Below are 14,059 nucleotides of genomic sequence, written 5' to 3' on the forward strand. Positions count from 1 at the left end.
ATGTCAATGTTTAACCCCGCAAAGGAGGAAAAACGTTCCAAGTGACCCATCTATGTGTGCGTTTCTGCTCATTTGTATGAACTGTCACAGGGGTACCATAGACAAGGGTTAAAGCAGCCTACGTCATGGAAAAAGTGTGTTGGTACATTTTTCGCGTTATTTTTTTTCTCTCCCCAAAGGATTAAAACGTGTGAACAATATGGTGATGAAAAAAAATCCCTTTAAAGAGGCAAACATTAAATGTTTGAATTGCATGCTCATTTCGTAATATAAAAAAAAAAAATTATTTAACGATATTTATGTGGAGAACAGTATGAAATGGTGGAGACGTCTTGGTCAGAACTACCTACAAAATGGTCTGTTACAAAATTAAGGGTTTCCTTCAACAAGTTCGCCGTTTCAAATAAGTCACTGGCACGCGCGTGTTCGTGTTCACGTGCCAGGGGGGGATTTTTTAACCAAAGGGGAACAGACAATGGGGAAAAAAAAGCGACAATTTGTCCCCCACGTAACAGTGCAGGAAATAACGAAACATAGACTGTGCAAAAAAAACAAACGGAGGCACAATTGGGTTAAACAAAATTACGGTTTAAAAAAACGCTCACTACACAGGTGTTCACCCCAAGTGAGTTAAAAAGACTTAAAAAAAAAATGAAGTTCACTTTGTATCTTCTTAAATCGTAATCAATAGAAAATTTTTATTTCTCTATTTTGTCATAAAAGGTATGAACCATAATGGGCGGGAGGTTTGCTCGGTCTACAAGTGTGGCGTCGCTTACGGGCAAAGTGTGCTGCTCTTTTCTTCGTTTTTTTTTTTTTTTTTTTTTTTTTTTTTCTCTCGTCCTATTTTGCGCTTTAAATTGCACCTTTAAAAAATCTTAGCTCCATTTTTGCGCTCTCACTTTCGCCTCTTAATTTTCTCCCCCGAAAATGCTTGCCTTAATATTTCCCTTTTTAAATTCCAAAGTGAATTCTCGCAAAAGTCATGTCCTATGAGTACAAATAAAACAGAATAAAATAAGAAAGCGCAGATTTTCCTGCGCGAGTAATTTTCCGGGAGGAGGAACTAAAAAAGAAGGGCGCGCAATTGAATGTTATTTTTAAGTGAGCCTGCCTTGGGGACTTGTCTATGTATATGCGTGTCCAACTATGTCAACATACGAACCCATGTCTATGCACACACAGCTGCGGACATTTCTACAAACAAGCATACGCATGCACGCGCAGTGCGTTGCCTGGCTGATCCAGCATTAAAATGCCAACTAAAAATAAAAACCTTGTGAATAACGTGATTTATCAGTGTCATGGAAAATTAAAGCTCTACATAAAAGTAAAGCAACGAATTACCAACCATGGAGCAGTAGGCAGGGAAGTGGAGGAACTGAAAGATGGTTATAAAAAGTGTGTAAATTCGAACCCAGGACGGTTTCGCCAAGTGGAGTGCTGCTACGATGGTGGTGCTAATGACGATGTGAAGTTAGCCAGCTGTGCTGACTGCTCCAGTGATGATAAAATGAATAAAGACATACTAAATGGCTTGTTGAGAAGCCACGCAGAATATGGAAGTGGGTGTGTTGTCTCATTTATTAGCAACGCGAACAAATTACACACATGTAAATACAACAGCGATGGGGTTAAAAGGAATGACCCCGTTGACAGCCCTAGCGATGGGCAAATAAGAAACTTGGTAGATATTTTTTTTAAAAAAAACAACGAACAGAGAAGGTACTCATTAAGGTATGGCCTCCTGAATTCACGCAGTTGGCACGACCTACTACAAAATTATTGTGATAATAGAACGTATTACCAAAAAATAAAAAGTTGCACTTTAAGGAACGATGAAAGAAATGTCAAAGGAAGAATTAAAAGTGAGAAGGGGAGCAAAATAAGTAGCCCTCTCAAGAGTGAATTGAAAAAATTCAGAGAAAAGACAACCCCAGTGGAATTTTCAGACCCGCAGAAGTTGAAGGACCTCCTCGACTTTGCAGCAAAGGAGGAGAGGGCCGTCAGGCGTGAGGCGATAAAAAAGGGAGAACATTTCTTCTGTACATTAATCAGCATATACATTAGCAGCACAAAAGGGGAGGATACTCTTGTTAAGGATTCTGTGAGCGATGGCGAAAGTGACACAACGGGGAGGAACAATTTCTTCTTCGTTAACGTTTATTACGGGGGGCACGGTGAAAAAAAACGGGGAGAAGGACAACTTGGCGAAGCGGCTAATAAGATCGAACTGGTAGAAGTGAACACGGCGCTCGCTCAGTTAAGCAACTTCGTTAGACAACCTGTTACGGGGGAGGACCCCCCAGTAGACATTTCAAATTTTAACAGAGTAGCCAAAATGATATGCGAGATTTACTGCAATATGGGTGATATGCACGTGAATGTGTGCCTGAACATGTGCAGCAATTCCGGTGTGAAGGAGGAGGACGAACCGATTTTTAACTTCCTCTGCTCGGTTGATGCCCCCTTGGAGGAATTCTTCAATCTTTTCATAAAGTATATAAAGAGGTCCCCAATAGGAGGAGGTAGTTTGGGGATAGAAGGCGAACTTGGAAAAGAGAGGGAATCCCCAGAAACGGGGGAAAGCCCACCAAAATCGGAAGCGCAGAAAAGGATAGAAGAGGTCCTATTCGGTACTATCCCCCTGGATGAACAAACCAAATCTGATTTAATAAAGGAAGTGATGAATTTCCCGGAGCAACACTTGAACAAACTCACGTCACTAAACAAAACGCTGCAACATAATTATACCTTTTTTAAGGAAAGGGAAAAAGAACTGCACAGTAGCATTGCGCGTATAGTGGAGAAGCAAAACCAAATGATGAAGCACTATCAGGAGGAGGAAAAAAAACGAAAAAATGAAATAATTCAAATTCTTCAGGAAATATCCTTCGTTAGTGAACAAAATATGGAAATAAAAAATGAAATAGAAAACCACAAAGGGTTGAATTTGAAATATGGGGAAATCGAAAAGGATAGACAAGAGCAGCACTTGAAGAAATTCCAGTCAGTTGATACTATGCTTGATAAAGAGTTCGAATCGTTCCTCAAGTTTAGGCACGAGTCGTTAGTAAATACAGAATCGGTTGGGAAAAGGGAGAAAGAAGAAAGCGGTGCTGGGTCATCGAACAACAAAAGGGAAGAACGCACTACCTGTGGCGCTGAGTCCACTTCGCAAGCTGCCATAGCAGACATCCGCAAAAAGGAGGAAGAGCAGTACTTGAAAAATTTAAACGAAGCGATGAACCATGCGGAGAAAATATTTCGGGAAACTCAGGACGTGAGGTAATCATCGAGAGAAAATTCACCCGAAAATATGGTGTGGAAAATGATGTGTAATTTTCTTCCTCAGTAGGATGCGCAATGGGGGTGTTGCTCCAAAAAGGGAAGAGACGCTTCCCCTTTTAGTGAACAAAAGATTGGCGCACATGTGCGGTGCACGCTTGTTAGGATATTTGTTTCCCCCCTTGCTTCTTACATCACACATAATACATAATATATAATACATTTCTTTTTTTCTGCTTTTTCCCCCACGAACCCTCCAGAAAAAAGTATGACCAGGCCATACAACAGAAGGCGGAGTTGTTTTCCATTTTAAGGGACACCGCGGTAAGGTTCAACGAAAGGGCAAATTTTCTGATGAACAATTTTAAAGGCACAAAGGGGTTGAAGCTGGTAACCCCCATAGAGGACAAGTGCGTAAACTTTATGGAAAAATACGAGCGCCAAAACTTAGTCATAAATAATGACATGCGGGAGTATAAAGCCCTACTGGAGGAGCTACAGACACGCAACTTTAATGAGACACAGTTGCGCTGGATTCACAAAATGAGTTCTTTGTCCAAGCATTTTTAGAGACCTGCGTGTATGCGTGTAACAAACGCTCAGGGAAAATCCCCCCCAGGGGCGCTTAAAATTTGGAAAATGCAAAATGAAGGAGATCCGCAAAAAATTGTCGCATGGTTGGGGGGAAAGGGCACAATGTTTGCATTTGCAATGCTACCATTTAGTCGTAATTCTGCGATTATTATAAAGGTGCATTTTTTGGCATTTTTTTTTCTTCAATTTTTAACATTTTTTTATGGTGCATTTTTTTTTTTTTTCCTTTTTTACGTATTTCCCAATTTAGCATCCTTGTGCATTTGCCACTTTTGGACAATTTCGTGCTAAACGAATGTCTGACAAAGGGGGGACACCTCTTAACAATTTTTACAATTTTTTTTAATAAAAATGTGCACCTTTGCAACTGAATTGGGTGCCAGAAAAAGTCGTAAGTAATCTTCCCAGTAGGGCATTGTTCAATTGAAGGGGCAATTTGTTTGCGCGCATGTGCATGTGTGTTCGTATGCGTATGCTTATGTACATACGTATGCCAAGGTGGAAAATACAAATTCTGAAAATTATGCAAGCGCGATTGTTACACGCTTTGCGGTGCATGCGCTGGTCACATACTGAGATTTTCCCAATTTTGCAAAAGTGGAAAAAAAAAAAAAAAATTCCCAGAAAAACTAAAGAAAAAGTGCCTCCTTTTATTTGTTTAAATTCACCAATTTGGTCTCCGTTTGAACATTTCTGAGAATGCGTGTACTGGTGGAGGAACTTAGACAAAATGAAGAATATCAAATTAGTTCAAGCGATTTTTTATCACAATCGTGGAAATGTTTTTTTTTTTTTTTAGACATTTTCTTTGTAAAGTCGTAAAAGAGTACAGATTTTTTTATGTACCCCTCTTTGAGGGAAAATTGAGAACTTTGCCATGCTAAGCGGAAGTGTGCATGCTTTGCATTGACATGTTTGTTTTCACTTTTTTTGGATTTATTTCGAATTTTTTTTCGTTGTGTTTGAGTTTTTCCAATTTGCAATTTTATAGACAGTTGGCCCTGCCTCGCCTGCGACCCATTTTTGCCGCTTTTATGTTTTCTTATTGATAGACGTATACATGCATTTGTGTATACAAAAGTACATATGCCCTGCAGTAGATTTACTGACGTGCACAATTTTTTCAGTTCCGATCGCTTTTGAGGGATGCATACAGAAGTCCCCTCAAAAGCAACACCTTATATCTGTGATTTTTTTTTTTTTTGTTTTTCATTCTCACTTTTCTTACCTCTTAAGAGGAAATTTAATTTGGAGAATTGTTCCCCTTTTGACATTCCGCCTGTGCATAAGGGGGCACTCTCAAATATGCCCTCCGGAATGAGCACAAAGAGCGTCCCCTACGTCTATGTATATATTGACGGTTAAGCTTGTGTAAAAATTTGAGACCACCTCAGCCAAACCTCAAGAGTAGCGAAAAATGAGCGAACAGTACCAATTTGGCTTTTACGAAAATACCATGAAAGGACAATTCAGGGATTACGAAACGCATTCAGACGTTTCTTGCAAAATCGGATATAGCGACTCCGAATCGGAAGGAGTGGCATCCATTAAGGACGTACCCTATTATGCATATAACTATAATTTGAACAATTCTAAAAAGGAGAAATTAGAAAAACCCGTTTGGAAAAGTATCTATGACATTGAGGAGACAACCAAAAATTCGTTCTCCGATTATGAGTATAACAAGAATGAACAGTGTGACAGTGGAGTGGAGTCCCCAAGGTTTGGGAACACGTCGGGGGAGGAAGACACAGAGGAGCAGTTCCATCTAAACGGGGGAGAAGATCCGTATGCGGAGGTTCAGGAAGATGGCAAAATCGGCGAAGTTACTCTGATGGGAAGAGCCAACCAAATGGAGGACACCGATGAAGACGAGTGGGGAAAGGAACAAACCAAGACAGCTAATCGTCCTCAAAATTTATACGCACACATGAAAGGAGATGGTCAAATAGGGGCACTTCCTTTTAGGGAAACATTTGGGAACTTTTTCAATGAAGGTACACACATTGGGAACCACCTCAGTTATAACTTTAGAAAAGAATTTGAAAATAATATGTACAACAATTTAAGCGCCTTCAAACGTTCACAGAATAAGTTTTCTGTAGACGATGGGGATGATGCGTCTAGGCATTTCCTGAAGCCCAAGACGTTTAAGGACAGCAATGGGTTATTTGATGACTTGGGTGAGGAAAAGCTAGACATTGGGTTTTTGAGAAAGGAGCATGAGAAGCTAATGAAGGAGGGGGGGTCGTTTAAGGTGGTGAATAATGGCAACGCGGCTAAAGTGGTAACTACGGGGAAAAGACCAAATGGCTATCCCACCACAGGACAGTCCCTCCACAATCCCAATGCCCCCAAACAGAAGAGCAAACAGAATGGCAGCAAATTGAAAAAGAAACACACACTCCAGTATGCTGTAAACAGTGTGGATAAAAACTCCTCCTTATCGTCTGGCAACAGCACGTCAGATACGTACGAACAGGATTTTGTAGGCAAAAGGAAGGTCCACTTTAAGGGTGACGAAATGGGCAAAGAGGATGTCGACGACGCCGAGGAGGAGGAGGTAGATAATGAAGCGGATCATGAAGAATTAGACGAAGAGTCGGAAGAAGCAGACCAAGACACGGACGACGTGGATGACGAGATGGATGACAACACGGACGATAGTCTGGAGCAGCAAGAACACACCGCCGATCCTCTAACGTGGAAAGAAAAAAGAGGACATGCTAACACGAGGGGGGAAAAGAACGCCTGGAAGGAGCATACTGAGGAAGGAGATGACCCATACGAGAAGAAAACTGGGACTACACCGAGTCGAAGCGGCGCAGAAAGTGAGAGCAAACCGTTGAAGGAGGAAGCAGACGAAAATCGCATGAATGAACACATTGCGAAACAAATTGACTTTGAGTGGTGGAAGGTTAACGAAAAAACGAACAATCAAAACGACATGGCAAAGTCACAGGAGGGAAGTGACAAAAAGGGAAGGATATTAAATCGTTATGAAATACCAAAGGATATCTCCTACTATGTGGAAAGGTATCAAAGGAGAAAGGAAGGAAATAATACAGATCGTAGTGATGACACCGAGAAGGATAAACAAGAGAGGATGGAAGATTCATCCGAGGAGGCCTCTACCGATGGGAAGAGTAACCCTAGTGGTCACATCAGTAAAGAGGACTTCAAAGTAGGGGGGATGCACCATAAGAATATTGAGCAGGTTAGTAGTTCCCCATTTTTAAGTGAACAAATGGGGGAAGTGCACAATGCAGAAGATGCAGATGATACGGGAGAACCAACGGGAGAAGAGTCACAAAATGGAGACGTCTTCACCGAAGGGAGGTCTTCGTCTTATTCCCCCACTGATGGTATCAAAACGGTCATGCATAATGACCAAATGGAAACAGGTCCATTTGAAATTTTTAATCAAAGGAAGGAACCCTACTTTAATAAAAGGAGCACAAAAGGGAATGAAGTACATACAGGTGTTGACATTGGAGGGGGGGGTTCACCAGGTGACTATTTTTCTTATGATGAGAAGACAGGGGAAAGAACTATTTTGAACATATCACCAGAGGACAGTTTGGACAGGAAGAACTATCCAATGGATGGGACCTCTCCCTCCATGGACGAAATATATGATAAAATAAACGCCCACTTTGGAACAGGTATGAACAGCAAGAATTACGTGCAGATTATGGCGGAGGGCATTCATAGCGGAAATAAAAATATTCGTACAAATCTGGAAGGATCAAAGAATGGACCCTTTTTGGAAGAAGAGAAAAAAGAAAAAATGGATATTTTTTTAAACTACTTAAAATGCATCGATGGGGATTCATTAAATAAGGCCTTCCAATACTTCGTCGAGAAGGAGAATGACGAAAGTGTGAGGAAACAACTGGAAATGTGCCTAATGGGGAAGGAAAAGGAGGGGACGGCGAATAAAGGCACACTGACTGATGAACAAACAAGCACCCTCGTGGTGAGCAATCAAAACACACAAACGGTTAGCGCGAGTTTGAAAAATGAACAAGTGCAGACGAACAGTAAGGGAGGAAACATGGAGGACAATTTTATGCAAACGGATATAAAAGATGTTAACACAAAATTGTATGTTAAAAATGAGATGATAAATAAAAAGACAAGTGTGGATTCGATTTTTTTTAGAAGCCTCAGCAGGGATGGCAAGAATACGCCCAAGAGTGGTGCTGAAAGTGGTGAAGAAGTTGCACAATTGGAAGCGAAAATGGAGGACCCTCCGCATGATGCACACAACCCTGTGGATGATAATATAAGTCGGGAAGAATACAACGAACTGAAGAAGATCAACGAATTGAAGGAAAAAATTTTAGAAAAAATTAAATCCTGTTATGATAACATGAGCGAAAATAATGAAGAGGAGGCAGCCATCCTGATGCTGCACGATAGGAAGGAACGCAACAACATGGGGAGCTCCAACGGGATGGATAAAGGAAGCAATTGTTATGCTGAGCAAGGGAAAAATTACAATGCTAAGGGGAAGAAAAAAAGAAGCAAAGGTGTCCTCACGATGGAAACATTCGAGTCGATGAAGTCTTTCGAAAAAGAAATGAATTTGCTAAAATCGCACAACGAAAGGTTAAAAAGGAGAATTGAAAAACTGTATGGAGAGAAGGAAAGACTAAAAAGCGATTACGTTAAAATGGAAAAAATTAAGGAAAGCCAAGATAGCCTTTTCCTAGCAACGGAAAAGCATATAGAAAAGTTGCACGACCAGTTGGATAACCTGTCCAGACAGAACGAAAACATGAAGGGAGATTTGAAGCAGAAAAGTATTCAGATTATTGCGCTGGAGTCACAAATAGATTTAGATGATGCGGATGGGAAGAACAACGAAGGGGATGACCCTGTAGATGAATTTGTACAGCAAAGAATGTGCAAACCAAACGCAGATAAGACAACGGATAAGCTGCCCTTCCTCGACCTGAACAAACAGTTAGACAATTTCAAGGGACAAATAAAAGATAAAAAAATAATAAAGGAACAAATAAACCAGCTGCAAAAACAACTACACGCCTTAAAAGATGATATTAAAATGATGGAATCGCTAAAAATGGAAAATGAAAAATTGAAGAAATTGTTAAGTAAGAAAAATTCCAACCTTAGCGAATATGAAAAGAGCATAAATAGGTTAGAAAAAAATGTAGGAATGTTGAACGATCAGAATTTTGACTTGCGCAAGGAAAACACAAATTTGTCTGCAAATGTGATGGCCCTATCACGTTGCGATGAAACGATAAATGATCTCTCAGAACCATCGCAAAAGGGAACACGCACAAATCGAGGGGAAGCACAAAATAGAGAAGCAATAACAGATAGGGATAACAAAATAAAGCATTTAGAAGCACACGTTGATACGTTGAAACAGCAAATTTTTGACCTAAAGGAGGAGATCTTCGACTTGAAGGAGAAGAACGTCCAGCTGAAGAAATCGGCCATGGTGTCCAGCAGTGAAGATATCCAAACGGTACAATCCGAGGCGGAGAAAATATATGTGGACAAAATTAACCTGCTAAAAGGAAAGCTAGAAGAAAGTAAGACCAAAATTAGCATGCTTAACGGATTGCTCAAAACGTCCAACAATCAAACTACGCAGTTGAATAAGAAGGTTAGGACGATACTGAAGGAAAATAAAGCCTGGCAGAAAAAATATGAAAAATGTCTTACCTATTTGGAGAGCCTTAAGGCGAAATACGATGAGGAGGTTTTAAAAGTGCAGCGAGGGAAGTCCCCCTTCCTTTTGGGTGCACCAAGGGAAGTGAGTACGTCACCTCTGCGTAGTGTAGCAATCTCGCTCAACGAACCAAGCGGACACGATCCTCTTAATGCAGATGGTCTAATAGAACAAAAGGGTCGAATGTCACTCGAAGGGGAAATTTACCCAACTGGAGAAGCTCCCCTTGAAGAGGAAAAAAAGGGAGAAATCGACCTTGTTAACAAAGCAGACACGAACGGTGCTTCCCCCGGAAAAATGCACAGCCACGTGAGAAGAACCTTGAATCACCAACATGAGGAGAAAGAAGATCCAAATGAGGGTAAGTCCTACAAAGTTTCAAAACTCAACGGTGCAGAATCGGATAGGAATATTTACCTTCCCTTTGGTGAAAACTCAAATGCCAGCTTCCATATAATTCACAACGAAAATAAGGACGTCAGCATAAATGACATTTTCGAAATTGACAACATCACGAGAGATATCCATCGTATGTTCTCCGATGAGGAGGAGAGTTCTAATGGGAGGGAGAAGCAGCATTACGCTGAAAAGGTTAAGAAGGCCGATGATAGAGGCACAACGGATCAGCTGTACTATCCCCCCTATGGAATGCCACAGTTGGCTCAAAGAAACGTTCGTGAAGACACAATCAGCTTCAGTGATACACATGTAGTTAGCGGCACTGAGGAATCCTATCTTGTGAATAACCATTTAAGAGCAGCAAACAAAACGAACATTTCACATCGTGGTGGATTCACAAACGTATTAGACCACTCAGCACAGAAGAACGAGAACAATTTGAGAAGCGTGTTCAGGTATAAAATAAACGGTGAGGAGGAAGATGTGCAGATAGGAAACTACAATGGGGGTGATTACCCACAAAGTCAGCATAGCACAGCAGGCAGGATCGCCAAAACGGAGCAAAGCGGAATAAACGAATTGAACAACTCAAAATTTGGCGGGCACCTCATGGACGACATTTACACAAAGGCAGATGCGAATAAATCGACGAACAACCATTTGAATCCCTTGAGGTATAACCCGTACGAATATAATAGCGTGTCAGTTGGCACGAATACAGATGTGAACAGGTGGGGAATTCCGAGAGAGGACAGAACGAATAACAACCCTAACAGGAACGACGGGGAAAGAGCCGAACCAAAGGGAGAGGACGCAAATGCTCAAAACAAAAAGTCGCAGGCATGGATAATAGACCTCAAAAACAATGAAGTGTTCCCGTATAGGAAGTTGCAGAATACGTTCCTAACGGATGAGGAGACACACGTCATTTCACAAGGGGGTCCTACAACTGGTCAAAAGAAGGCCCCAATTAAAGGTCACGCTCGTCCGAAAAGCGCGAAGAAGAAGGCAAAGGTAGTAAAGCACACTCAGCGGGAAGAAAAAATATATAATCCAAATAACCGAATGAACAGGAGCACAAATTTTAGGACATTCCTGCGCGATCAGAAATGCACAAAGGGACAGTCCGTCAAAAAGGCGAAGAGTAAAGAAAAGCTACACCTGCTCGTTAATAACATCTCTAAGCTAGTTAAGAACAAAATAAAGGAGGAACTAAACAACAAAAATATTTCCAAGGACATACTAAACTTTGAAATTACAAAAATAAAAAAAAAAGCAAATAGGTCAAAGGAGAGCTTGAATAATAAACGGCAGGACACCACCATCATTTTGAGCAACGATTCCATGTCCCTATCGTCCGAAACGTTGAATGGAACGTTAGAAATGGAAGACGGTTCTAAGAAAAGTAGAAAGTGGCATAATGAAAATGCGACATCTTCCACTAGCGGAAGAGGCACACGCATGCACGCAAGCACGAATTCCACAGGCAGCTCCATGGATATCAATTTGGGAAGAATTGAAATGGAAGGCAGCAGAGAAATGTGTGAAACGAATCATACAAATGGTGCACATAGTGAAAATGCATCAAGACAGACTAACCATAAGCACAACGCGAGTGAGTTGTTTACCGGTAAGAAGAACTCCCCCCCGGTGAGCAAAGAAGACTACCTATATGACGATTTACTCTCCACCAATTTCATGCTAAATGACTTAAGCCTTAACAATGCCACGTGCTTAGGTCCAAATATGATTGGCATAGAACAAACCTTTCCACCAGAATTGGCCCTTGTCAACATGCAAGGGGAAGAAGCTATCCACTTGAATAAGCTTCCTAGTACGTACTTAGACAATATGAAGTTATATCACCACGAGGATAGAAATAAGACTTTCCAGTTGGGTTATAATGGCTATATGGAGATGAACCCTTCCAAACCGTTGGACTGCAACCATGCCAATGAGAAGGCAAAAATGAATGAGGTCCCAATTAATGGCGATTTAAAAATGAACATGGGGATGATTCATGACGGGGTAAGACGCGACATGGCAGCACCTGCATACTATGGGATCAACAGAAGCGTCGAAAATGTGAACACACAGTGGGGTGTAAATACGATAAATGGTGATTACCAAGGAGTGGGCAATGTCGCTGTAGGAGGTATGTATCCCCCCTGCCCAAATTACAACAGTGATAACACCATTTTCCAAGTTGAGAAGCTGAACAGCTCGTTCCTGTTCGACATTAACTCGTTGAGGCCAGAAGCGAACCCCCCATTTTACGATCACGCCTTTTTAAATTACAACCAGCTGGATAGAAGCAGTGCAGGCATTCCTAACTTTTCTAATGAGGGAAAGAGTACAGTAGGTGCAAGCCACAATGGCTTACAGGATGCATACCCCAATTGCAACAAAGCCATATCGCATAGTCAAGCGGAAAGAGGTGATCAACCCTGCGAAGAGAAAAACAGGAACGACACGAATGATAAGAATGACACTAATGATAGGAATGAGAGCGGAAAGATAAAGGAATATTTGCGGGACAACCAAAAGGGGGGCCTCAAAAATACCAGGAGATCCAAATCGGTGGACGTTAAAAAGGTAGGAGTGAAAAACAGCTTAACTAATGACCCTCCTTCTGAGAAGCCAAAAATGAAGACGCAGATATTCAACTATTCTGGAAATAGAAAAAACGGACTAAGAGATATGTCAACATATGTCGATAAAGTTCTTGAGGACATGAAGTCGCTCATTCCTTCGAACGTTAGTAGCATAGTTGATAAATCGCCCAGAGGGGGGAAGGTCACTAGTAGTGTGAACGAACTGGTTCCTATTAAGTGCAATTCTAATGGGAAGACGAACCAGAGTAAGAATCCCAACATGGGTGATGAAGATAAGGTAGGAATATTGGGCAAAGAAAATGATAAACTGCTGAACTTGCACGAAAAGGGGGACCTTATTAAGGACAATTCTGCAGATGCCAATTTGGACGGTACAACTAGGATGTCTAATTTGAGCCATACATCGCAGGATACGCTTCCATCCTTTAGCACCAAGGAAGGAGAAAGCGAGAATTCCCTAAGGATATACAACATGGAAGACAACGGGCATATAAGGGGAATTAACAAATCGAATGATGTGCAAAGGAATGACTACTTTTTAGAACGGGTAAATAATGAGGACGAACTGCTAGGCAAGCACTTCTCCCTCGATAGAGCGCAAAAAAAAGACACCATTTTGTTGGAAGAAAAGAATAGTGATGAAGGTGCAAAATTGAATGCCCATTTAGGTACCACCATGGGTGACATAACCTTTGCCGACATTGGGGATCTTCCACTCAACGCATTTAGCTTGGATAATATGCTAAAAGGAATCCACTTAAATAGTTACGCAAATAACGGAAGCAATGTCTTAGGAAATGCCTTAATTCCCAGTCCTAGTTTTGTGGAAAACGGCTTAAGGTACAAAAACCATACGGAAGAAAAACATCAATTTCAGTCCGAAACGCGCAAGAGCTTAAGTAGCTTCCGAGAAGCTTTAAAAAAACAAGGCATTCTGGGTTAGAAAAATTTACAAGTATGTTACCCTTCCTGAAAATGGTTAACTTATGCCACCTCACCACTGTGTTCAGCATGACACTCAAAACTTTAGTCACTTATTTTTTTTTTTTTTTTGTGATTCGTTTTACCTTCCTATAGCAAGGGTTCCTATATGCAGAGCAGTGTGTGTACTTTTGAACACATTTTCGGCCCTCTCTGCTTTTTTCTAAGACTTTTTTTTCGTTTTTTAGCAGTCTGTTGGGTCATCACTGGTGTGCAGATATTCTGCGGCACACTTGGAGACCGACCCAAAACTCATCGTTATGTTACTTAAAGGAACGTTTTCTCTTCACCCGTTGCAAATTTGTAAAAATGTAAAACATTTACACATGGTATGGCCACCCATGTGTTGCATGAAAATGTTACCCCATCGGGTAGCGCAAAAATGTGGCTAACGCTGTGGAAAGGCTTCGCGGCAATTATAAACTTACCAGTCTTCATACAACATGGCAGCTCAAGTAAAATGGTTTCCCTT

At 41.1% G+C, this 14,059-nt stretch overlaps 2 protein-coding genes across 2 annotated transcripts; both read left to right on the plus strand.

The window, feature by feature from the left end:
• Nucleotides 1-1,255: 1,255 nt before the first annotated feature.
• Nucleotides 1,256-3,858, plus strand: PCOAH_00027180 (Uncharacterized protein; the record flags this gene model as incomplete). Its single annotated transcript, XM_020059523.1, has 2 exons — nucleotides 1,256-3,288; nucleotides 3,549-3,858. The coding sequence occupies 2 exons, from the start codon at nucleotides 1,256-1,258 to the stop codon at nucleotides 3,856-3,858; spliced, it is 2,343 nt and encodes a 780-aa protein (XP_019914733.1).
• Nucleotides 3,859-5,299: 1,441 nt separating this feature from the next.
• On the plus strand, nucleotides 5,300-13,549 carry PCOAH_00027190 (Uncharacterized protein; the record flags this gene model as incomplete). Its single annotated transcript, XM_020059524.1, has 1 exon — nucleotides 5,300-13,549. One exon carries the CDS (start codon nucleotides 5,300-5,302, stop codon nucleotides 13,547-13,549), a length of 8,250 nt encoding a protein of 2,749 aa, XP_019914868.1.
• Nucleotides 13,550-14,059: the final 510 nt, after the last annotated feature.

The sequence above is a fragment of the Plasmodium coatneyi genome, chromosome 9, assembly GCF_001680005.1.
Source record: "Plasmodium coatneyi strain Hackeri chromosome 9, complete sequence".
In the NCBI taxonomy this organism is placed as follows: domain Eukaryota; phylum Apicomplexa; class Aconoidasida; order Haemosporida; family Plasmodiidae; genus Plasmodium; species Plasmodium coatneyi.